We start from the raw sequence: 22,988 nt of genomic DNA, 5'->3' as shown, positions 1-22,988 counted from the left end.
CTACTGAGCTAGTTCTCCAGTGTTGCTTAGGGGCTCTACAAGTAAATTATTTAAACAGAAATGTTTTAGTTATACTAAGGATTTTGAAAACTAGGGCAGAAAAAAAGAAAAACATGTTCACTGTCACATACCAAATTGCAAAACAGAAAGACTATCTTTCTCCTGCCACATGTGTTTCAAAAGGCTCCCGGGTGTGGGCCACAGTTTCACCTCCACAGCACCACACACCTATCTGGGTGAATTCATAGGAAAGAAGGGTTTAGGAATCTTTCACTAGAAGGGGCTTTGTACCATAGACTCTTGACGGGTCCTAGATGCACCCCCAGCCCACCTGCTATAGAGCTCTCACACAGGAAGATCAACTGTATGCAAAAAAGATCTTTCCATTGTTCTGTGACATCGTTTGTCTTGGTCAGAGATAAAATTCACCTCCCTACCAATTCCTGCTTTCTGAAAGTCACTTGATTTTATAAAAATAAGGTAGAAGGTAGAGTGGTTCCCAGCGATGGTAATAACTAACTGTGGTCTTGCCTGTTTGAGACAGAAACTCCTCCAGCCTGTAGGCAAGGAGTGACAATAATGAGAGATGGGGGCAGAGAGTGTCCTGGAGGGGAGGAGCTGCTGAGACTGGACTTGGGAATAGTGGTCTGGGAGCAGCGGTGAGGAGCCCAGGGGAGTCAGCCGGAAAGGGGGGGAGGATTGAGGTCCCTTAGAAGGTAAGAAAGGATCTAGTGTTCCAAAGGAAGCCTGGTGTCCTTAGGTGAGGAGGGTGACAGGAAAATGATGGGGAAGGGAAGTTGTCCCTAAGAAACCAGAATAGTTCTGGAGTGCAAGCAGGAACACTGGGTTTCCAGACCACCTCTCCTGAAGGTGCATACTCACCTACCTGGTGTTGACCCTGCCCATGAGTTTAGCTTCCCGCAGGGCCAGACCAGTTCTTCCCAGCACTGGGCTGCCACGCTTCCCAGTAAGCGACGGTCACAGGGTGGACCTGCTGGGCCCAGGGCAGCCTTGCAGTGGGTTGCTAGAGAGGGCTGCCATGGGCTGTCCCCTGCGATGGACCCCTTGGAGTTGCCAAGAAGGAAGTAACAGTCATGACTTCTTTTCCCCTTAATTTTTATCAGGATGGTTTGCGAAGACTATCAGGGAATGAATATGTTCTTTCAACGAAAAGTAAGTTTTTCCTTTTAGTTTTTTGGATCACTAGCTATGATGTTGCATTCTAGCTTAAGTGATGAAAATAATTTTTTCAGATTAAAGTATTCAAATAATTTTTCTCATCAGGAAGAAATTTCTTAGTATGTCATAAAACCTCAGAAGCAAAGCAATCATCCCCTGATACAGTACTCTTATCCCTAAGAAACAGTTAATGTTATAAAGCCTATTAATTTTATTCTCCAAATTACATCACTTTGCAGGCATTCAGCAGGTTTCAAGCAGTATAATCACTCCCATTTCCCTTCGCGATGTCCCACCACGGATAGCTCGGGCCATGGAAAATGAGGAATCCTGGGACTTTGATATTTTTGAACTGGAGGCTGCCACCCACAATAGGTGAGTTTGTGGGGAGCTCAGCAGATGGAGAGCTGGATCCCAGGGGCCTGTGTGAGGCTCCCACCTGAGGAGTGTGGATTGTGTGCAGAGCTGGTCCCTGGTCAGGGAGGGGCTAAGGAAGGAGTAGCGGAGCAACAGGTGACCCTGAGTCACAAGGGCCTGGGGGAGTGCTGCTTGGCCATGACTAAGACAACAGATTCATGGAAAGTGTGCAATTGAGCCAATGACTTCTCCAAATAGCAGAGGGCTTTCTCCCATGCAATAAGAATATTAACTTCTCCTGTACGTAGGAATAAGTTAAGATAGCAGCGAAGAGCCCTGCTTAGAGCCCAGAACCAAAATTTATTGGAAACACATATATACATATGATAAGAGCTATTCCCAGATCTCGGTGGCCCTGTTGGTGACAGGCGTGGGGACATCTAAAGCCTCCAGTTACCCTGCTCTGGATGTGATCATAGAGAATGGGACCAGGGTACAGTTTTGCCTTCAGTTTTGTGCCTTGCTGGAGAAGAGCCCTTAACCAAAGCTGGTGGTTGGCTGGGCACACAGGAGAGGTAAGTCCACAGAGCTAGTGCCAGCCAGGGCTCCCCCCAGGGTGTCTCAAGAGAGGTGTGCTGTGTTGGGCCAGGGGATGATTCATCAGGCCTTGTCTCAGTCTGAGCAAACTGTCCCGAAGATAGCACCCCAACTCTGCTGATGCTCGCCACGAGTTAACCTTCTGATGCATTCTGCTTCTGCATACCCCAGCACATCCAAGGAGAGTGGAAAAGAATACTCCTGTAACAAATGAATCTCTGAGCACCTGGTTTACATACTAGTGACATTGTATCCGTGTAAATCAGGCTAAGGCGGGTCAGTTTAAGTCCTATGATCACCTCTGGATACGACCTCCGCAGAGCCAAGTTTCTTGACCTTCCAAGCCTAAGGCCAGATACTGGGTCAAGGTGACTTCTCAAGGAAGGGCCTAACTTGGTGGCCAGTTGGTCACCTTCTCAGGGAAAACCCCTTCATACTGTGATGCCTGTCTGCAGACTATCGAGAAAATTACATGACTTGTGGCATTATCTAGCTTATATGCAGTTCTCAGGAAATGTTATGTTCTTCTAGGCAGGACATGTGGCCAGTGACATAGATCCAGCAAGTCCACAGGAGAGGATTGGGTTCAAAGTGGTACAAGTTTAGCCTGAAAAAGGGATTATTTTTGAGGAATCTAGTAGTGCAAATAGGAATTTGAATCAGAGCAGAATGAGCAAACTTCCCCCAGTAAATGGGGAGCCCCAAAAGGGGGCTGAAGCCAGAGCAGCTGTAGACAGCCAGCTCTCACCTGTGCAGCTTGGTCCCCTAAGGGCAGGAAGTGGATGTGGACTCCACCAGAGTTGGTGGCTACCACAGGAAGAGGTCAGTACAGCCCAAGCAATCTCCACTTTGCTGTCCTGTACTTGCTGAAGTCCGGCTTAGATTTGCTTGTCGGATCTGAGCCTGTTCAGGGATTGGAATGCTTTGCCTGCTTCTTTGCTTTGTTTTAATATTGTGGATGTTTTTCTCTACAGGCCTTTGATTTATCTTGGTCTCAAAATATTTGCTCGCTTTGGAATCTGTGAATTCTTAAACTGCTCCGAGTCAACGCTGAGATCGTGGTTGCAAATTATTGAAGCCAATTATCATTCTTCTAATCCCTACCACAATTCTACACATTCTGCTGATGTGCTTCATGCCACTGCCTATTTTCTCTCCAAGGAGAGAATAAAGGTGAGCTGGTGTTTGCACTCCATGTTTAATGGGCAGGAGCAGCGGGGAGAACACAGTGTTTCTGCTTCCACCAAGAGATGTGTGATCATGTTTGCAGCCTGGCACAGGAAGGGTGAGGTCACACAGGCAGGCAGGAGGCTGCACTGTAGCTTTGGGGAATTGATATGTTAATTCATGACATAATCCCAGCCATTCCATGGGAGTAAAAGAAGCAGGATTTGGTCCCTAGGGAGAAAGCCAGCAAGGACAAGATAGGGCTCTTCTTCTTGGGGTCTCACTCTGAACCTACAGACTAGTGCAGCCAAGTAACTGTTGAATATTTCCATCGTAAGGCCCCTACCTATATCTCAAAGTCCATGAAGGTCTGAGTCCAAGTTCATCATCCTTGCCCGTATCACTGCTCCCTCCCAGGGTTGTCTACCTGGTCCAGGGTTCCAACATCCAAGCAGATACTCAAGTCAGAAACCAGGACTCATCCTTAACCCCAACATCTGTTTGATCATCTGACTTGCCTACTGTCGCCTCTAAATGTTCTCAGAGTCATCTCTTCGTAGTACCCCTGCTGCTATCCCAGAGAGGGCCCCCATCCTTTCTCATCTAGACAGTTCCACACTAGAACTGCTATCTGCCCTCCTCACATTGCTGCCAATGCAATCTTTCTGAAGTAGCACATCTGACCATTGTCATTCTCAGCAACAGCTTCCCACCTCCTGCAGGATTTAAACTTTAAAACTCTACAGTTCTCCACAGTTGCCTCAGTAATCAGCTCCTCTCTCATCGTTTCCTCCCCTGCACCCCAGACACACAGGCCACATTTGGGCCAGAGCAAAAACCACTTTAGTTTCTGACGCTTCTGCCATTGGCGCACTGCTCCCTTGCCTGGGACCAAGCATGGCTGCAGCCAGGCAGGGCCAGGGCGAGCGCTTCCCAGTCGCACTGCCTCCTCTGGAAGTGGGACAGAGCAAAGATGACATGGAGGGATTGAACACGTGTTCATTGCTCACCCTAAAGGGCAAACCTTCTCAGAGAAAGACCAAGACTGGAGGTAGAGTCAGCGTCCAGATGGGACTGCTTTGTAAATTATGAAAGTAAGTGGCAAGGCCCATCATTGTGGCTCCACATATAAAGAACCCAACTTTTGCTGTTATTTATTGCTTTTGAACTACTTAATAATATACAAATATATATTCATAGAGCTAACTTAATTTTTAAAAGTATTTATTGAAATGTAATTCACTTGCCATTTACCCAATTAAAGTTAAAATTAATGAATTTTAATTTAGATCAATTTAAATAAATTAACCTGGCTGATTATTAGATATACATGTTCTTCTCAAGTGTCCATAGAATATTCCCCAAAATAGTCTTATTTTAGGACACAGTGAATGTGTCAATAAACTTCAGAAGTTCATAGGCTATATTTTCTAATACAACAGAACTAGAATTCAATAATTAACAGTTGAATAAAAAATGTCTACTATAAATGAAAAAATATTTTGAATGATTTGGGGATCAACAAAGAAATTAAACCAAAATGACAGATTATTTAGAAAACAACAAAATGAGAAACCTATATATCAAAACCTATAGAATGAAGGCAATAAAATATTTAAAGGCTTATGATTTTTTTTTTAGAGAAAAAGAATGTTTAAAATGAAATTGATGTAAGAAGTAGAAAACCAAGAGAAGCCAATACCATGGAAGTAGTTCTAGTAATTTTTAAATTATCATTAATTTCTTCAAATTAATGATAAATTAATCTGGTGCCTGACCCAGATGGACAGATGAGTTATTTAGTGCGTTAAGGAGTCTTTCCATGTTGCATAAACCCTTTCAGAGCCTTGAAAAAGATGGAAATTTTCTGCCCTCCTTGCCCAGCAAACCTTTCCTTGTCATTGTCTCTGTTTACATGTCACTTCCTTGGGGAAGCCATCCTTGAAATTTTACATCTTTTTCATCACACTCATAAAACTGACATCAGCCTGACAGATACAGCACTAAAAGGGGGGAGGAAATTAGACCAGTCCCCAGTTAATACGATACATATTTTTAAAAATTACTTTCTTTTATTTAGTAATATTAGTTTATGTTGGTCTAAGTATCTCAGACTAAAGACTTTTTTATGTGATGGGTTTAGAGGAAGTGACTCAGACACACTATATTTTGGTAAGTCCTTAACTTGTGTGAGACTTTGAGAATCAGTTGTTTCCTAATAAACATATAACTATTTCAGAGTGGATAGGAAAACCGGATTTGCTCACACAGTATGCTTTTCTTAGAAATCTGAAATATTCTTAGTGTAAAGTACTAGGTGAGAAAGAAAACTATACAGAAGGCTTCTTTTCCTTCATGTCATGCCCCAGTTTTCAAAAGCCCTCTTGTTTTCAGGAAACTTTAGATCCAATGGACGAGGCTGCTGCACTCATTGCAGCCACCATTCACGATGTCGATCACCCTGGGAGAACCAGCTCCTTCCTGTGCAACGCTGGCAGCGAGCTGGCCATTCTGTACAATGACATCGCTGTGCTGGAGAGCCACCACGCGGCCTTGGCCTTCCAGCTCACCATGGGAGATGATAAATGCAATATCTTTAAAAACATGGAGAGGTAAGAACAACAATTAGGAAGCAGGTTGGTCTCTTTTTTAAATTTTATTGAGATAATTCACATGTTATACAGTTTACCCATTTAAAGCGTATAGTAGTTTTTAGTATATTTACAGTCAGCTTGAGAACATTTTTATTACCCTCTCAAGAAAATCTCAAATTTATAAGCAGTCCTTTTCCATTCCCCTTCAGCTTCCCTAGCCCTAGGCAACCACTGGTCCACTTTTATAGATTTACCAATTTACATGTTTTCAAGGTTCAGTCACAGAAGATGTAGACATCTTACAGCTCTACCTGGACCACTCCACTCTGCCCTCCTTGCCCAGCAAACCTTTCCTTGTCATTGTCTCTGTTTACATGTCACTTTCTTGGGGAAGCCATCCTTGAGCTCTCACACTAAGTTAAACCCTCTAATTATTCAGTTCCAGGTTCCTTCATAGCACATATCACATTTTTATAAAATAATTACTTGTTCAGTGTCTGATTAGATTCTTAAGCTCTTCACAGTCACAGGTGTCATGTCTTTTGTTTATCACTGTACCCTCAGTGTCTAGCACAGTGTCCAGTACAGAGTAGGAACTTAGTGAATAGCAGTTGAAGAAATACTGATTAATTTGGATTTTATAAAGAAAGTTTTTTAAAAGGGGATTCCCGATTTTACAAAACTCCCTTATATTGTGTTCTAGGATTTCAGAGGTATAAGTTGTTTTTATTCATATTTGCTTATAGATACATCAGTTATCAATGGAAAACTACACAAGACCCTGCTAACTTTCCAGGGAAAGGAATTGGATGACAGCAGAAAAGGAGTTGAATAGAGTCTTTTTTCATAGTTTTTTATACCTTTCAAATTTTGAATTGCCTCTTCAAAAATATGAATTTTTTAAAATGCTAAAACAAAAGCAAAGGCTAGAGGAAAAGGTATCAAGTGCTCCCTGTTATTTTCGTGGTTATCAGAAAGTCTGCTCTCAAAGTTCTCTGGGCACTAAAATTGTTGGGTCTTAAGGTACCTTCGTGTGGGGTGCAGTCTTTATAACCCAGAGCTCCATCTTCATTAAGAGAACTGGCTTTGTTCACCCCTACTACATTCTATCTTATTTTATTCTAAGACCTATATGTATCATACTATAGAATGACAATAAGATAAGCATTACAGCTATAAAGTCTTGCCCGTGGCAGGTTCTCCTTGCTAACGAACTAGACACTCAGCTATAATTCCACGTTCTTGCAAAGTGGGCCTTGCAGCTCTCAATGGCTTTAGACTTACACAGCTGCACCGGACACCTACCTGGGTAACAGATTGTTTTCAGGAGTGCCTGTCTGGATAAGTCATCTGCAGCAGCCTCTGATTTGTTGTTTGAAACAGGAATGACTATCGGACACTGCGCCAGGGGATCATTGACATGGTCCTAGCCACAGAAATGACAAAGCACTTCGAGCATGTTAACAAATTTGTCAACAGCATCAACAAACCCTTGGCAGCGCTAGAAGAAAGTGAGGTAAGGGACACTTACTGCAGAGAGAACCTGTGCTTAGGGGGTCCCTGTGCCTACTAGTTGTGGAAACACGTGGGGTAGGATACAGGCCACAGAAGGGTTCCCTCAGTGGGCTCATTGAATTTAAGTTTTAAGTGTAAAAACTTGGCAGAAAAAAAATTAAATAGATGCAAAAACTCGAAGAGAAAGTCAAATTTGGGGTAAACCTGCACTTCTCTCCCAAACGTCCTCCACCTTTCTTGGACATTGTAGGACTAGTTGGAACCCTTGAGGTCTCTCAGCAGTCACTCCACTAGGCACGTTTCATGGTAGCAGCAACTAATTGGTCCACATGTCACAGGAAAGTGGGGGTCGGGAAAGACCTTGTGACAATGTTGTTGCCCCTTATGTCTGCGTTTGAAGAATGGAGTCCATGACAGGTGCCTGGCAAGAAAAACATTAAACCTCTCGCCAGGCGGGAGGCCCCAGCTGAGGAAGCAGACAGACCTGAACCCCCATCTCAGCTCTACTCCACCATTTCCATATTGTAGATCAGGGGTAATAAATCTGAAGGCCCGGGATTGATGGGCCTGGTACTTGATAACTGGTACCTGTTAGGCTGGATTTATTGTGAGGTCAGTAGCCTGGAGAATGCATTTTTTTCGTGAACTCCCTTCCTTTGAGGCCCATGCAGCTTCCCAGTCTTCTCCACCACCTTCCTCCCCAGCTCCTGTCACCACCCTGAGGCATTTGCCACACACAGGGATGACTTAGGCTAGGATCCCAATTCCTTGACTTCTAACTGCATTTTACTTATGCAACTCATTTCTTTGGTAAGGGCCTTTGTCTACTTGTTGGCTTTCTATAGTGGCATGTTACCCCTGACACTTCGCTCTGGTTTAACCTGATGTTGCAACCTCTTGAGAACTCTAATCCTTCACCTTTCCCTGTTCTCCCAGTCTGTCGGCCTACCCCTGACCTTACTCCCTTTCCAAGGACTTTCAGTGCAGAAGTGCCCACACCAGCTTCTTTCATTCGCTCCTGCCCTGTCATTCCGGATAGGACTGATTGTCGCCTGGCCACAGGTCCTAGTTGACCCCGTGCCACAGAAGGAAACCACATACCTCACAGACTTGGCTGCCTCCATCAGTCTGGGCAGACCCCAGGCTTAGCTGAGTCCTCTGTTCCACTTAACAGTCACGTTCCTCGTGTCTGTTGTCAGTATGTGGGGTTCTTTCTGAGAGACTGGAAAACCATATCCAGTGGGTCAGGGCAGAGGAACATGAAAGAATAACTTCCAGACTGGCAGCACCAACCTGCAGTCACACCCAGCAGTACCAACAGCTCTGAAGAAAGAAGGGTCAGCAGGGGAAACTGGAGCCAGGAGTAGTCATTCTGGTACTTTCCAGGGCCCATTCTCAGGACACTGCTTGCCCATCTGGATGGCAGATCTGTTTCCATTGAGATGGGACCATCAGGCCTGAAGACAACTGTTATTGCACATTGAAATCACATGACTAACTCCATGAATCAGATTGGAGAGACTTGCTTTGTCATTACTCTGCCCCAGTATTCTCTCCCCTCACCTGAATTCCCTTCAGAGGGCCTACAGCTGGAGGGTCAGTGACATCATGGATTGAGAATCCATATCCAGTGGGGCTCCTTGTGACACAGACACGTGGCACTGTGAATGGAAGGTAGCCGGGATTAAAGGCAGCACTTAAGTTCTTATCCTGACTCAGCTGTGTAGCTTTGGACAACTCATTTCACTGAATCCTGGTGTCCTTGTTTATAAAATGTAATAACAAATACTTTTCATGCTTATCATAAGATCTTATGAATACAGATCAAAATCAAGTTCTTTATACATCAAAATTTTGGGGAGTCTGAGAAAAGAGGATGGCTTGAGGCCAGGAGTTCCAGACCAGCCTGACTAATATAGTGAGACCCTCATCTCTACAAAACAAATAAAAAATAGAAAATAGCTGGGCATGGTGGCACGCATCTGTAGTCCGAGCTATGTTGATGCCACTACACTGCACTCCGGGAAATAAACAAGCAGGGCAATGTAAGGGAATATCAGACATGATCATACCTGACATAATTTGGAACCCTGAAGGCTAATTCCCAAGATCACACCTATCACAGGGTTGGATGAGGATTGGGTTGTGAGCAGCAAGAACCTTGGTGGACCACAAGAGCCCATTTGTTGTGAGGGCAGAGAAATTTTTTTCAGTTCATATTCTTTTTAAGTAAATTATTATATAGATGAGATTTCCATATAATATATTTTTATATGTATATAAAATATATTCTAAAGATAAAATCAGTCTGAGTTCTTACCAAAGGAGAAAGTGAGAGAGTGGAACAGGGGAAGAAAAAGGGCAACTATTAGAAAGATTGAGTGAGAGGAAGAGAAAACAGCAAGGAAAGGGGTGGGGCAGATACTCCAGCTCCCAGGGCTACCCTCCCCTCCTGGGTCCTGCTGAAATCTCACAGGGCCTCGGTTTCCCCTGTGTACAGCAAGAGTCTAAGTACAATGCTTAACATGTCCTCAGCACTGTTTTGCGAGACCCTTAACTCGTAGACTCCAGCCAGTACAATGTTTGTGTTTACAGTGGGGCCACACCAGTAGGAGAGGGCTTGGCCCCAGGGGATCCATTTTGATTCCTACTTATGTTTTAGGAAACTAAAAAAAATCAGGAAGCCATAAACTCTATGCTCAGGACTCCAGAGAACCGGACTCTAATCAAACGAATGCTGATTAAGTGCGCTGATGTGTCCAATCCCTGCAGACCCCTGGAGTCCTGTATCGAGTGGGCTGCACGTATTTCAGAAGAGTATTTTTCTCAGGTAAGATGCTGCCTCTTAAGTTTCGAGAGGGAGGGAAAGAGAAACCATAAGAGGTAATGGGGCCAGGTGTGATGGTTCATACCTGTAATCCCAGCACTTTGGAGGCTAAGGTGGGAGGATCAGTTGAGCCCAGGAGTTTGAGACCAGCCTGGGCAATATAGCGAGATCCCGTCTCTGCTAAAGTATAAGAAAAATTAGCTGAGCATAGTGGTGCACACCTATAGTCCTTGCCACTTGGGAGGCTGAGTTGGCAGGATCAGTTGAGTAAAAGAGGTCAAGGTTACAGTGAGCTATGATCATCCCACTGCACTCCAACCTGGGTGACAGAGTGAGACCCTGTCTCAAAAGGGAAACAAAAAAAAAAAAGGTAATGGACTTAAAACTAGGAAATTGAGTTCTAGGTGAAGTTCTGTCCTGGAACATTTTTTGTATTGCATGTTTGCTAGTAATGAATGTTTTTCCATACCTGAGAATGTTTATTTTGCCTTCATTTTTGCAGGCTGTAGAATCCTGGGGTGACACAACTTTCTCCTAAAAGCACCTTAAAGGAGTCATCTACCTTTGTGTTCTAAGTAGGAGAAAATTATCCTAGGGCAGAAAAAAAATTAGAAAATATCTTGACTGACATTTTTCCAGGTTTGGTGGAAGACGTACATATACAGATGAAGCCCAGTGAACCCTAACTCATGTCGGCATGTCATAGTCAAGCAGCTAGCAAGCCAAAGAGAAAGAGAAAAATCTTAAAACAATAATTCTCTTGTCCTCTGACTTCCTGTCACAAACAATGAAGGCTAGAACACACTAGAACAACATCTTTAAAGTGCTATTAGGAGAAAACTGTCAACCCAGAATTCTGTATCCAGTGAAAATATCCTTTAAAAATTAAGACAAAATAAACATATTCTCAGATAAGGAAGAACTACTAGAATTCATCACCAGGAAACCTACAATACAAGAAATGCTAAAGAAAATAATTAAGGCTGAAAGAAAATGTATCAGATGCAAACCTGGATATTCAAGAAGGAATGAAAAGCACCAAAAATGGTAAACACCTTGGTAACTACAAGACCTTTTTGTTCTCTGAATTTCTATAAATACATGTAGGATGTATAACGTATAAAACAGTAAGATATATGACAGCCATAATGTTAAGGGAAAGGCCAGGTGTGGTGGCTCACGCCTATAATCCTAGCACTCTGGGAGACCGAGGCAGGCGGATTGCTTGAGGCCAGGAATTCGAAACCAGCCTGAGCAAGACCCCGTCTCTACTAAAAATAGAAAGAAATTAATTGACCAACTAATATATATCTATACAAAAAATTAGCCGGGCATGGTGGCGCATGCCTGTAGTCTCAGCTACTCGGGAGGCTGAGGCAGTAGGATCACTTGAGCCCAGGAGATTGAGGTTGCTGTGAGCTAGGCTGATGCCACGGCAGTCACTCTAGCCTGGGCAACAAAGGGACACTCTGGCTCAAAAAAAAAAGGATAAGGGAAAGAAAATGGGCCTGCAAGGCCGGGCGCTGTGGCTCACGCCTATAATCCTAGCTCTTGGGAGGCCGAGGCGGGCGGATTGCTCAAGGTCAGGAGTTTGAAACCAGCCTGAGCAAGAGCGAGACCCCGTCTCTACTATAAATAGAAAGAAATTAATTGGCCAACTGATATATATATAAAAAATTAGCCAGGCATGGTGGCGCATGCCTGTAGTCCCAGCGACTCAGGAGGCTGAGGCAGGAGGATCGCTTGAGCCCAGGAGTTTGAGGTTGCTGTGAGCTAGGCTGACGCCACGGCACTCACTCTAGCCTGGACAACAAAGTGAGACTCTGTCTCAAAAAAAAAAGAAAATGGGCCTGCACAGGTCCAACTTTTCTACCTTTCACATAAAGTAATATAATGTTAGTTCAGTCGACTCAAAAGTGAATAATATATATTGTATTCCCTAGAGCAGTCATTGTAACTTAAAGCCAATAGAATTATTATAATGGAATTACAAAATATATTAATACAAAGAAGACAGGAAAGGAGAAACAGAGAAACCAAAAGGACAAATAAATAGTAAAATTGGAGCTCTAACTAATATCAATACTTCCATTAAATGGTAGTGAGCTAAACACTCCAATTAAAAAAGTTCATCACGATAGATTATTTTTAAAAAAGATACTCAAATACATGCAGTCTACAAAAGACATTTAAAATATAAAGAACAGATATTTCTTTCAAAGTAAATGGACAGGAAAAGATATCATGCATATTGTAAGCACAAAAAGACTGGAATGGCCATGTTAATTTCAGACATAATATACATCAAGACAGGATATTACCAGAGATAAAGCAGGTTACTCCATAATGATAAAAGAGTTCTGTATGGAGACATAATAATCATAAATATATACAATAATAACAGAGCTTCAAAATAAATGAAGCAAAGTTGACAGAATCAGAGACAGACAGACATAGCTATTTTAGCACCCCCTTTCAGCAACTGATAAAACCACCACATTAATACCAGTGAAGATACACATAATGCTAACACCACCATCAACCACCTTACATTACTTAATATTTATGGAATACTACACTCTGTCTGCAGAATATACAGTCTTTACACATAATACTTTCACGACAATAGATCATATACTAGGCTACTAAAAGTTTCAATAAATTTAGAAGGATTGAAATCAATATGTTCTCTGACCATAATGCAATTAAATCAGAAATCAATAATAAGATATCTAGGAAAACACCAAATATCTGGAAATTGAACAACTTCTAAATAATCCATGGGTCAATAACAAGGGATATTATAATTAAATGATAATGAAAAATATATCAAAATCATGGATCAAACCTAAAACAGTGCTTAGAGGGAGATTTATAATTTTAGTTTATTATTTAGGAAAAAAGCCTAAAATTAATAATGTAGATTTTTACCTTAAGAAACTAGAAAAAGATAAAGTAAACCCAAAGTAAGTAGAAGGAAAGAAATAATATAAAAGCAAAAAATGAAATAGAACACTACCTGTAAAAAAAAAAATTAACAAAGCCAAAAGTTGATCTTTAACAAGATTAACAAAATTGGTAAATATAGCTAATCAAGAGACAGATAACACAAATGACCAATATTAGGAATGAAAGAGGGATTATCACAAATCTCACATTAAAAGGTTAATAAAAAATTATGAACATTACAGCAACAAATTTGACAACTTCAGTGGAAAAATTTCTTAAAACTACTAAACTGACAAAATGAAACAATAACCCTGGCTAAACTTATGTTAAAGAAATTCTTCATCAAAAACTTTCCCACAAAAGAAAACTGAGGAATTCTATCAAAGGAATAAATAATGTCAGTGTTACAAATTTTATCAGAAAATATAGGAGAAAGGAACACTTCCCAACTCATTTGATGAGGACTTTTGTCTTTGTCAGGTTTAATAAGATTATAGAATCTATTATCCTCATAAACACAGATGTAGAGATAATTAAGCAATATATAAAAAAGATAATATCATCACCAACTAGTGTTTTTCCTAGGAATGTAGAGTTGAGTTTAATAATTGAAAAAAAATCAATTATAATTCACCATACTAATTGAATAAAAGAGAAAAACCATAAGATTATTTCTGTAACTGCAGAAAAAAAGCATTTGACAAAATTCAACATCCATTTATCATAAAAACTCTTAGCAAATTAGGAATAGAAGGGAACTTAAAAGGTGGGCATCTACAAAAACATACAGCTAACATTTTATTTGAGGGTGAGATACTGAATACATTCTCCCTAAGACTGCAAACGTGAGGGTGCCCATTCTTACCACTCCTGTTCCACACTGTATTGGCAATCCTCGTCACTACAACAGGCAAGGGAGAGAAAGAGGTATGATGAACAGAAAGTATGACGTGTATTTCTGTTTGCAGATGACATGATTTTGTACAGAAAATTCTAAAGAATGTATAAAACAATTACTATCGTTAATAAATGGATTTTATTTAGTTACATCAGTTGTATTTTATATACCAGCAATAATCAGAAAATGAAACTAAAAACACAATCCTATTTATAATAGTGATAAAAGACAAAAATTACTTAATTTCTCAACAATGTTTTGTGTTTTAACAACTGAATAAATGGGAAGGCATACCATGCTCATATATTGGAAAACTCAAATGTTAACATTGAGTTCTCCACAGATTAACATATCAATTCAAAGCAATCTCAATCAAAATCCCAGCAGGCTTTTTTTTTTTTGCAGAAATTGACAAACTGATTCTAAATTGTATAGGAAAATGTGAAGGACCTTAAATAAGCAAAGCAAACTTGAAAAACAAAAAATTGGAAGACAGCCTATTTGGCTTTAAAACTTACAATAATCAAGACAATAAGTACATCTGTGGAACAGAATAGAAATCCCAGAAACAGACCACATATCTACAGTCAATGGGGAATATAAAATTTTTTTAGCAAGTGATGTTGGATAATTGAATATCCCTCTGCAAAAACAAAACAAAACAACAACAAAAAAAAACAATGAACTTTAGCTCCTTCTATCTCATACCATAGAGAAATATCAATTCACAATGTATGTAGACCTAAACAAAAATGCTAAAACTATAAAGTGTTTAGAGAAAACCATAGCAGAATATCTTCACAATTACTTGGAAATAGACAAAGATTTCTTAAATACAGAAAAAGCAACAGCCATAAAAAGAAAATTTGATAAATTAGACTTCCTCAGAATTCAAAAAGTACTCATTCTAATACAGTTAGGAAAATGAGTAAAAGCAAGCTATATACTGGAGGAAAATATATAAGTCATATCTAACAAAGGACTATATCTCCAGAATATATAAAGAACATCTCAATTATAAAAAGACAAAATGGTCAAATATTTTCACAGATACTTCACAAAAGAAGCTATCATGAAAAGCCAATAAGCACATGAAAAAATGCTGATCATTAGTCATCAGGGAAATTCAAATTAAAACCAAAATGAAATGCCTCTACACACCCAGCAGAATGCCTAAAAATTACAAAGACTGACAACACCAAATGTTGGTGACGGTTTAGAGCAACTAGAATTAATATCAGTGATAGATGTATAAAAATGCTACAGTCACTTTAGGAAGCAATTTATCAGTTCCTTTTTTCCTTTTTTTATGGTAGAACTTACATAACATAAAATATAGCATTTTAGATCCCGTGTTGGTTTCCTTATTCTTTTTTTTTTTTGAGACAGAGTCTCACTTTGTTGCCCAGGCTAGAGTGAGTGCCGTGGCGTCAGCCTAGCTCACAGCAACCTCAAACTCCTGGGCTCGAGTGATCCTTCTGCCTCAGCCTCCCGGGTCGCTGGGACTACAGGCATGCGCCACCATGCCCGGCTAATTTTTTATATATATATCAGTTGGCCAATTAATTTCTTTCTATTTATAGTAGAGACGGGGTCTCGCTCTTGCTCAGGCTGGTTTCGAACTCCTGACCTTGAGCAATCCGCCCGCCTCGGCCTCCCAAGAGCTAGGATTACAGGCGTGAGCCACAGCGCCCGGCCCCCTTATTCTTTTCATGTGATATGTTACATTGATTTTCATATGTAGAACCATTCTTAGATTCCAGGAATAAATTCCATTTAATTAATGGTCATTAATCCATTAATATGCTGCTAAATTTGGTTTACTATCATTTTATTGAGGATTTTTGCATCAGTATTCAGAAGGGATATTGGTCTATAGTTTCTTATGGTGTCTTTATCTTTTAGGATAATGCTGACATCATAGGAAGTGTTCCCCCCTCAATTTTTTGAAAGAATATGAAAGTGGTTGGCATTAATTCCTCTCTAAATGTTTGGTAAACTTTACCAGTGTAGCCATCTATGTAGTCCTGCACTTTTCTGATTCAATCTCATTAGTCATAGCTCTTTTCAGATTCTCCATTCATGATTCAGTCCTGGTAAATTATATGTTTCCAGGAATTTGTCCATCATATAGGCATACAATTGTTCATGGTGCTGCTTTTTCCATCCTTTCAACTTATAAATGAGTCTCTTAGAGAGGAATGTAGTTGGATCACATGCTTTTTATCCATTCTGCCAGTCTTTGCCTTTTAATTGGTGAGTTTAATCTGTTTACAGTTAAGATAATTACTGGAAGACTTATTTTGCCTTTTGTTATTTGTTTTCTGTATGTCATATAGCTTTTTTGTCTCTCATTTCCTCCATTACTGCCTTCCTTTGTGCTTATTTGATATTTTGTAGTGATACATTTTGATTCCCTTCTTGTTTTCCTTTGTGAATATTCTATAGATACTTTCTTTTTGTATACCATAGAGATTACATACAACATCTTAAAGTTATAACAATTTGTTTCAAATTGATTCCAACTTAACATTAATTGCATATACAAACTCCTATGCAGCTCTATCTCCCCAGTCTACTTTGTTATATATTTTTTCTTCTAAATTCTGCAGAAAATTAAAAGTAGAGTTACAAATCAAAATTATAATGCTTTTTATATTTTTCCCTATATTAGCCTTGACCAGAGATCTTCACATGACTTCAAGTCACTGTCTAGTTTCCTTTCATTTCAGCCTAAAGCACTCCCTTTGCATGAGCTACTGTGCTTAGCCCACCCTCTTTTTTAGAGGACAGTTTGCCAGATAGAGAATTTTCAGTTTATTATTTCATGGCCTTTAAGGTTTCTGTTGAGAAATCATTGTGTGATCTTACTATCTCTTTTGTGTGACAAGTCACTTTTCTCTTGCTCCTTTCAATATTCTCCTTGAGTTTTGACTATTTAGTTATAATGTATCTCAGCATTGTTCTCTTTGGGTTTAGCCTACTTGGAGTTGTAGATTCATGTCTTTCTTCAAATTATGGCAGTTTTCAGCTATTATTTCTTCAAATAATCTGTCCCTTTCTCCCTCTCAGGACTCATAATATGTATAAAGTCTATTAGGGTCTGTTTACTTTCCTTTTCCTCAGACTTGATCATTTCAGATGTCTTGTTTTCAAGTTTGCTAATTCTTCTGTCCAAATCTGAAGTTGAACCCTTCTGGTGAAGTTTTCAATTCATTTCTTATATTTTTAGGCCTCAGAATTTCTGTTCAGTTACTTTTTATAATTCCTACCTCTGTTGATATCTTCATTGTATGCATCTGTCATTTTCCTGATTTCCTTTAGTAAGCCCGGTGTCTGTACTTCTTTAAGGGACAGTTTCTGCCATTATCTTTTCTTCGACTTTGAATGGGTCATGTTTTCCACTTTCTTTGTATCTTTGTAAATTTTTGTTGAAAATTGGACATTTAAAAAAATAGCTGCTCTCTCAGTCTTTGCAGACGAGCCCTGAGCTTTGGGGTTAGCCCAGCACAAAAGCACGTATTCTCGGGTCTTTTCTGAGCATGCCTTGCTTGGGGCTACATGTGACCTTAATTCCCCTATATGCACAGCTGCTTGTCCCAGCTTCTCTGCAGGGTCGTAGATGCTCTATTATATAACTCTGCCCATACCTTTCCCCCAGCTGTCTGCATGTCAGTCATCCCCTACAGCTTTCCCACGTCATAGTCATTGCTTTGCCGCCTGGGAAGCCAAATTAGGCAAAACAAAGATGAGTTAGTTCTTCAGGCAGCATACAAACATGTTAACATGGTGACCCAGACGAGGGCATGGGCCACAGTGTACCTCAATGGAGAGAATTGGGGACCTGGAAGCTCCATGCACTTGTCATATTCGGCCAAAGAGCACTGACCTTGAACCAGCCAGCTGCGTCCATCTGGATAGACAGGGCAGGTCCTGAGAGCAGCACACACAGAAAAGCCTCCAATCCAGAAATGACTGAGCCTCTACTGTGGCTGCCTAGAGAGCTGGTTCAGTGTCCAGCATGACCAGGAAAGTGCCCACCCTGGGGCTTTCCCTGCACGCCATGGCGCAGACTCATGGCAGGGGGCGCTGCCAGCCTGTGGCCGACAGAGGCTCAGGCCGAGCGGGGGCTCCCCACTCCTCTTACCTGAGCACATGAATCCTGGCTTCCACGCCTCCCAGACTCTGCTTCTGGCCTGGGCACAGGGCTCTCACTGGCTTGTCCCCAGCACCATCAACACTCACCTCTGAGCAGTGTGTGAGGAGCAGTCCCATCCCAGGAGAACCTCCAGAGTTTACTTCCTGTCCTCAAGTGGAGAGAGCCTGGGAGAAAGCTGCAGAGTCATCGTCACTGCCAGGAATAATGTCTGCATGGGGCAGAGTGGCCATAACTGCCAACCGGTCGCCGGAGCAGCTCGAGTCACAGCAGGCTGAGTCCCTGCAGCCCCTCGGGCAGTAGCCAGGCCTCAGCAGGATAGAAGAGGGACGGAACAGAGGAGGGACCCTGGTTTGCCCTCATGAACATTGGGGGGTGGGGCAGGCAGCCCTGAGAGAGGGCTTTCTTTTGGTCTTGCTAAACACCGGAACTCCTGTCCCAGTGTTGGGCACTCACAAGTTATGTCTGTTACACTCAGAACAGCACTTCTGCCTCCCCCAAATGGCCAGTAGAGCCCCAAGTGTCACTCCATGGCTCCTTGCTAAGAACTTTCACACACCCCCATTCCCAGACCCTACGGAGAACGCTGCGCCACTTCGGAAAGTTCTCCTGCCCCAGCTTCTCCCATGGAACCAACTCCTGCACCCATGCTGGGCTTCCTTAAGTCAGTCACTCTGTTTTTCTTCTGTGTAGACAGCCACTCTTCCTCATCGTCCTCACCACACCTGGCCCCAGGGGAGTGTGCGCAGCACAGCAGCCGCCGTGTCCTCACCTGGCCAACACACGTGCTGGGGTCCTCCCCACAGGGCCCAGATCTCGCCCCCAGCTCCCTCCCAGAGTATTTGACCTTGTGCTCACCCTGTCGTCCACCCCACTGTCTGACCAAGGCTCCCAGCGCTGGCTGCCCCGGGGGTCTCACAGCGACTCTAGCTGCCTACCCTCAGACCCCCTTGAGTGACGCCCTTCCAGTCCCCAGCTGCCCTGGGGCCTCGCCTCACCCTTTTCTCCGGGACCCATGGGTGAAAGTGAAACCTTAAACATCCTGGTATCCTTCAAGATAAACTTGCCCTTTCCCCCAGGGTCTTAATTATGTTTGCAGTTTTTACAAGTCTCTCTGGAATCCTGAAGATGTTCTGGAAGAGTGTGACTAAAGTACACAAAAAACGCTTCTCAACTTCAGCTTTTTTTTTTAGCCTCCAGGATCTCAAGGGTGTTTATAACCTTTTATAAAATAAATCCAGCCATAGGTGAGAAGCGGCCATCGGGCTCTTCTCTGATGCAGGGGCCTTTCCCCTCTCACTACTGTGGGGCACTCCAGGCTTTTCCTGCGTGGGAGATGGCTGGGCCGTGATGGGAGTGTGAAAGAAAAGAAACTTCTCTGAGGAATTCGAGCACCCTTTATTATCAGGCCAAGAGAGGCATTTAAATGTGACAACATGTGATAGGAGCCACATCTCATCCCCCTTGAACTAAGTAAGCTATACAGACTCTAGACTAAGTGTTGCCACCAGTAGCCATAAATTAGCCTACCAGTGCCATGTGCTGGATACGTAATTCACACCTTGAAATCCAGTAAGACAGAGCCCATCATTAATCAATGTCATTTCTGTAAACCAATAAAAATTCCTGATGAACAGCTTTTATAATGACAACCTCTTCTTTATTCTCCGGAACATTTCCCAGGGTTTGCCAGGAAGCTGTCCTTAACCTTGGCCCACATAAACTTTCTATCTTAATTTTGCCTCAGTTTCTTTCTTTAGGTCGACAGGAGCAACAGAAGCTAACCACACATCCTCTCTGGGATCTTACCTGAGGAGCTTGGAGGCTTCCAGATGTTGAAAACATTGTCTGGGTGGGGTGTCCTCAGGTCTCCCGGCATGACATGGAGTCGTCCCCACTCTGAGACTAGCTTGGCCTCTGGTAGCAGGTCTGGTTTGCGTGGCCAGTGCTGCCATCAGCTCCTGGTCACCAGCCCAGTCAGGGGCTGCCCCCATGTGGGGCAGAGCCGGGGGCGGGGGCTCGTGACCGTGACCTTTTCTGCTTTGCAGACTGATGAGGAGAAGCAGCAGGACTTGCCTGTGGTGATGCCGGTTTTTGACAGAAATACCTGCAGCATCCCCAAATCCCAGATCTCCTTCATTGACTACTTCATCACGGACATGTTCGATGCTTGGGACGGTAAGAACTCTTACAGCATGTTCTCTTTTAAATAACGAGGAACTGGATATTAAATAGCAGATAGTACATTAGACTCTAGAATATGATTTGGGGATTAGACTTTCAAGTGGGAGAGAAGAAATGAGGGCCCCTGAGAGCCGGGTGTTCTTTGTGCATTTGCTCATTAACAAGCCCCCGGGTGCCAGCATCTTCGCACCTGTTTTACAGGTGCGGGAACTGAACTTGGGCTCCCATAGCTAGCAGCAAAGGGGCGAGGGTTCCAAACCCGTAGCACTGACTCCAAAACCCAGTGTCTCTACGCAAGCCCTGTGCCATCTACTGTCCCTAGCTTCTCCCGGGCCTCACTCTGTACCAGACCAGAGGGTGCTGGTGTCCCTCACTGAGGCACGTCACTCTACTCTCACCTTCAGGTGGGACAGAGGAGCCTGTCAAATAAAAGGTGATCAGAGAAGACGATCCCACTAGAGTTACCTGGGCATCTTGTGTCCCGCAGGCTGCACCTGTGGGCAGGGGCTCTGGCTCAGATGCAGTCCCTGTCACAGGGGCGTAGGGTGCTCTGCGGTGAGAACAGGGTGTGTGGTTGGGGAGAATTGAGGCAGTGGAAAGAGCTGTGGCTTTGGGGACAAACTGCAAGCTCTGTAGCGTACAGCATCTGCAACTGAGACCAGACTCAGGCCTCTCCTGGCCCCATCTCCTCCATGCGGACCTGGGGAAGGAGATGGGTATGTGAGGCGCGGCAGCGGGAAGTGGGGGAGCACGGAAGAGCCCGTCAGGGTCTGGCCCCGCCCTGCCATACGGTGTTTCCTGACACCTTAAGCCCAGAGGTGCTGGTTCATGGTAATTAAGCAGAGTAGCTGCCTTCTGTCTTACTTACCAAAGTCACCAGCCGACAGGTCAGCCACAGGGGAGGTGCTGGCATTGAGTACAGGATTTAACTTCAGTAAACCACGTTCATTCGGGTTTCCGGGTGTGTTTGCCCAGGTCTTCTTAGCATTATGCAAATACCTACGTCGTCTGTCCCTCTTCCTTAAAATGCTCTCATTAGAAAGCCTAACCCTGTAAACCGAGGCTGTGAAAAGATGTTGCATTCTCGTCTTTTTCTCCAGCCTTCATAGAACTGCCTGATCTAATGCAGCATCTTGACAACAACTTCAAATACTGGCAAGGACTGGACGAAATGAAGTTGCGGGGCCTCCGACCACCTCCCGAATAGTGTGGGACGCTTTGTCCCTCTGGTCATTTGGAATTCCAAGGGGCAGCCAGAGTTCCTTGGTCCTTTCAGTATTAGGCAGAATTGTCCCCCAGTATGCAGAGCCTGTGAAAAGCACATAAGGGACATCAGTGAACTTCTGCAGCCACCATCCAATGCCATTGCTACAAAGTGAGACTTGGCCACTGTAGCTTGAGCCTGAGCTCTTCAGAAAGGCACATGAGAACCATGGTTTTCATCAGCTTTCTTTAAAACATGAGGTCTGGAGAGCCCCTGCAAAAGGTATTGATGGATTTCTTGCCAGCAACAGAGAATATCTTCTTACAAACAATTTCTCTCAATTATGTTCAGACTTAAGAACAGCTGATGGCAATCGGAACTTTTCCACGTCATAGAAGGTGCAATCACTCACTTTGAAACACTACTGAAAGTGACTTCTCTTTTAAAATTGAGTAGCAAGTGAAACATAAAAAGAAACTTTGAAGTTGATTATTAATATCAATTGTTAAAATGTTTTATTTATTTTATTAGAAGTTCAATGTTTTCTATGAATTTAAAAATACTTCAAAGCCAAAGCCAACTTCAGATGCCACGACCAAATTTACACGACTCATATTCATTAAGTGTGTGTTACTTGGATACAGACTTATTTTCCTAATGCAAATTAAAATATAAAGTGACATTTTTTACTGCACTATAGAAATATTTGTATATGTTAAACTCTCCTGATTGAGGCTGATTGGAAGAAGCTGTTCCTGCTGGTGGGTCTTAGTCTGCAGAGCTGAAGGAGAAAGCTGCTTCCCTGAGAGAACCCAGGGCTCTGAAACCACTCTAGCCATCTCATCTTCACTGGTGACTCCCCAAGGTAAAATTACACTCTTCTTGGTTTGCAAAGAAAAATTGGAACTTAACATTTTTTCTTAAAGTTTTATAATTGAATTTCCAAAAGTCTGCCTTATTTTATACTTTTTCTATAAAATATTCCCTATAAAAACGAAGAACAAAAATGGAATATTTAATCAATTGACATTTTATAACCAGCCTCTTTTCATCTGCAGTGGGAATCTTTGATTCTAGAAATTTATAATGGTTCTATATCTTCACAATTTGAATAAGCATAATACCATAAAAAATGACACTTGATGACATTTCATAGTGTTTGTCATTTCATTTTAAACTTGTATTTTCTTTCCAGATAAAAATGAAATTAAACTATTTGTTTTTAAGACATCATGTGTTATCTTTTTTTGAGTTTTGCTTTATAACAATATTTAATCTTTTTCTCCTAGTAGTTAAATGACTTTTCCAAGGTCACACAGGGCCAGATGAATATATTGAAAAATCCCCTGAACTAACTTTAA

The 22,988-nt window shown here is 42.2% G+C and overlaps 1 protein-coding gene across 1 annotated transcript in view; it reads left to right on the top strand.

The window, feature by feature from the left end:
• The window catches only part of PDE8A (phosphodiesterase 8A), a 120,016-nt gene extending 97,242 nt beyond the window's left edge, over positions 1-22,774 (top strand). The window contains exons 15-22 of the mRNA XM_012763248.3: positions 1,125-1,173; positions 1,419-1,554; positions 3,108-3,306; positions 5,695-5,912; positions 7,278-7,410; positions 10,072-10,239; positions 20,288-20,417; positions 21,524-22,774. Coding sequence (XP_012618702.2) covers positions 1,125-1,173; positions 1,419-1,554; positions 3,108-3,306; positions 5,695-5,912; positions 7,278-7,410; positions 10,072-10,239; positions 20,288-20,417; positions 21,524-21,630 — 1,140 coding nt within the window. The 3' untranslated portion in view covers positions 21,631-22,774. The remainder of the gene's footprint in view (positions 1-1,124; positions 1,174-1,418; positions 1,555-3,107; positions 3,307-5,694; positions 5,913-7,277; positions 7,411-10,071; positions 10,240-20,287; positions 20,418-21,523) is intronic.
• Positions 22,775-22,988: the final 214 nt, after the last annotated feature.

The sequence above is a fragment of the Microcebus murinus genome, chromosome 7 (genome assembly GCF_040939455.1).
Source record: "Microcebus murinus isolate Inina chromosome 7, M.murinus_Inina_mat1.0, whole genome shotgun sequence".
NCBI lineage: Eukaryota > Metazoa > Chordata > Mammalia > Primates > Cheirogaleidae > Microcebus > Microcebus murinus.
The sequence above is the reverse complement of the archived record's forward strand: the minus strand, read 5'-3'. Positions and strand labels throughout refer to the sequence as shown.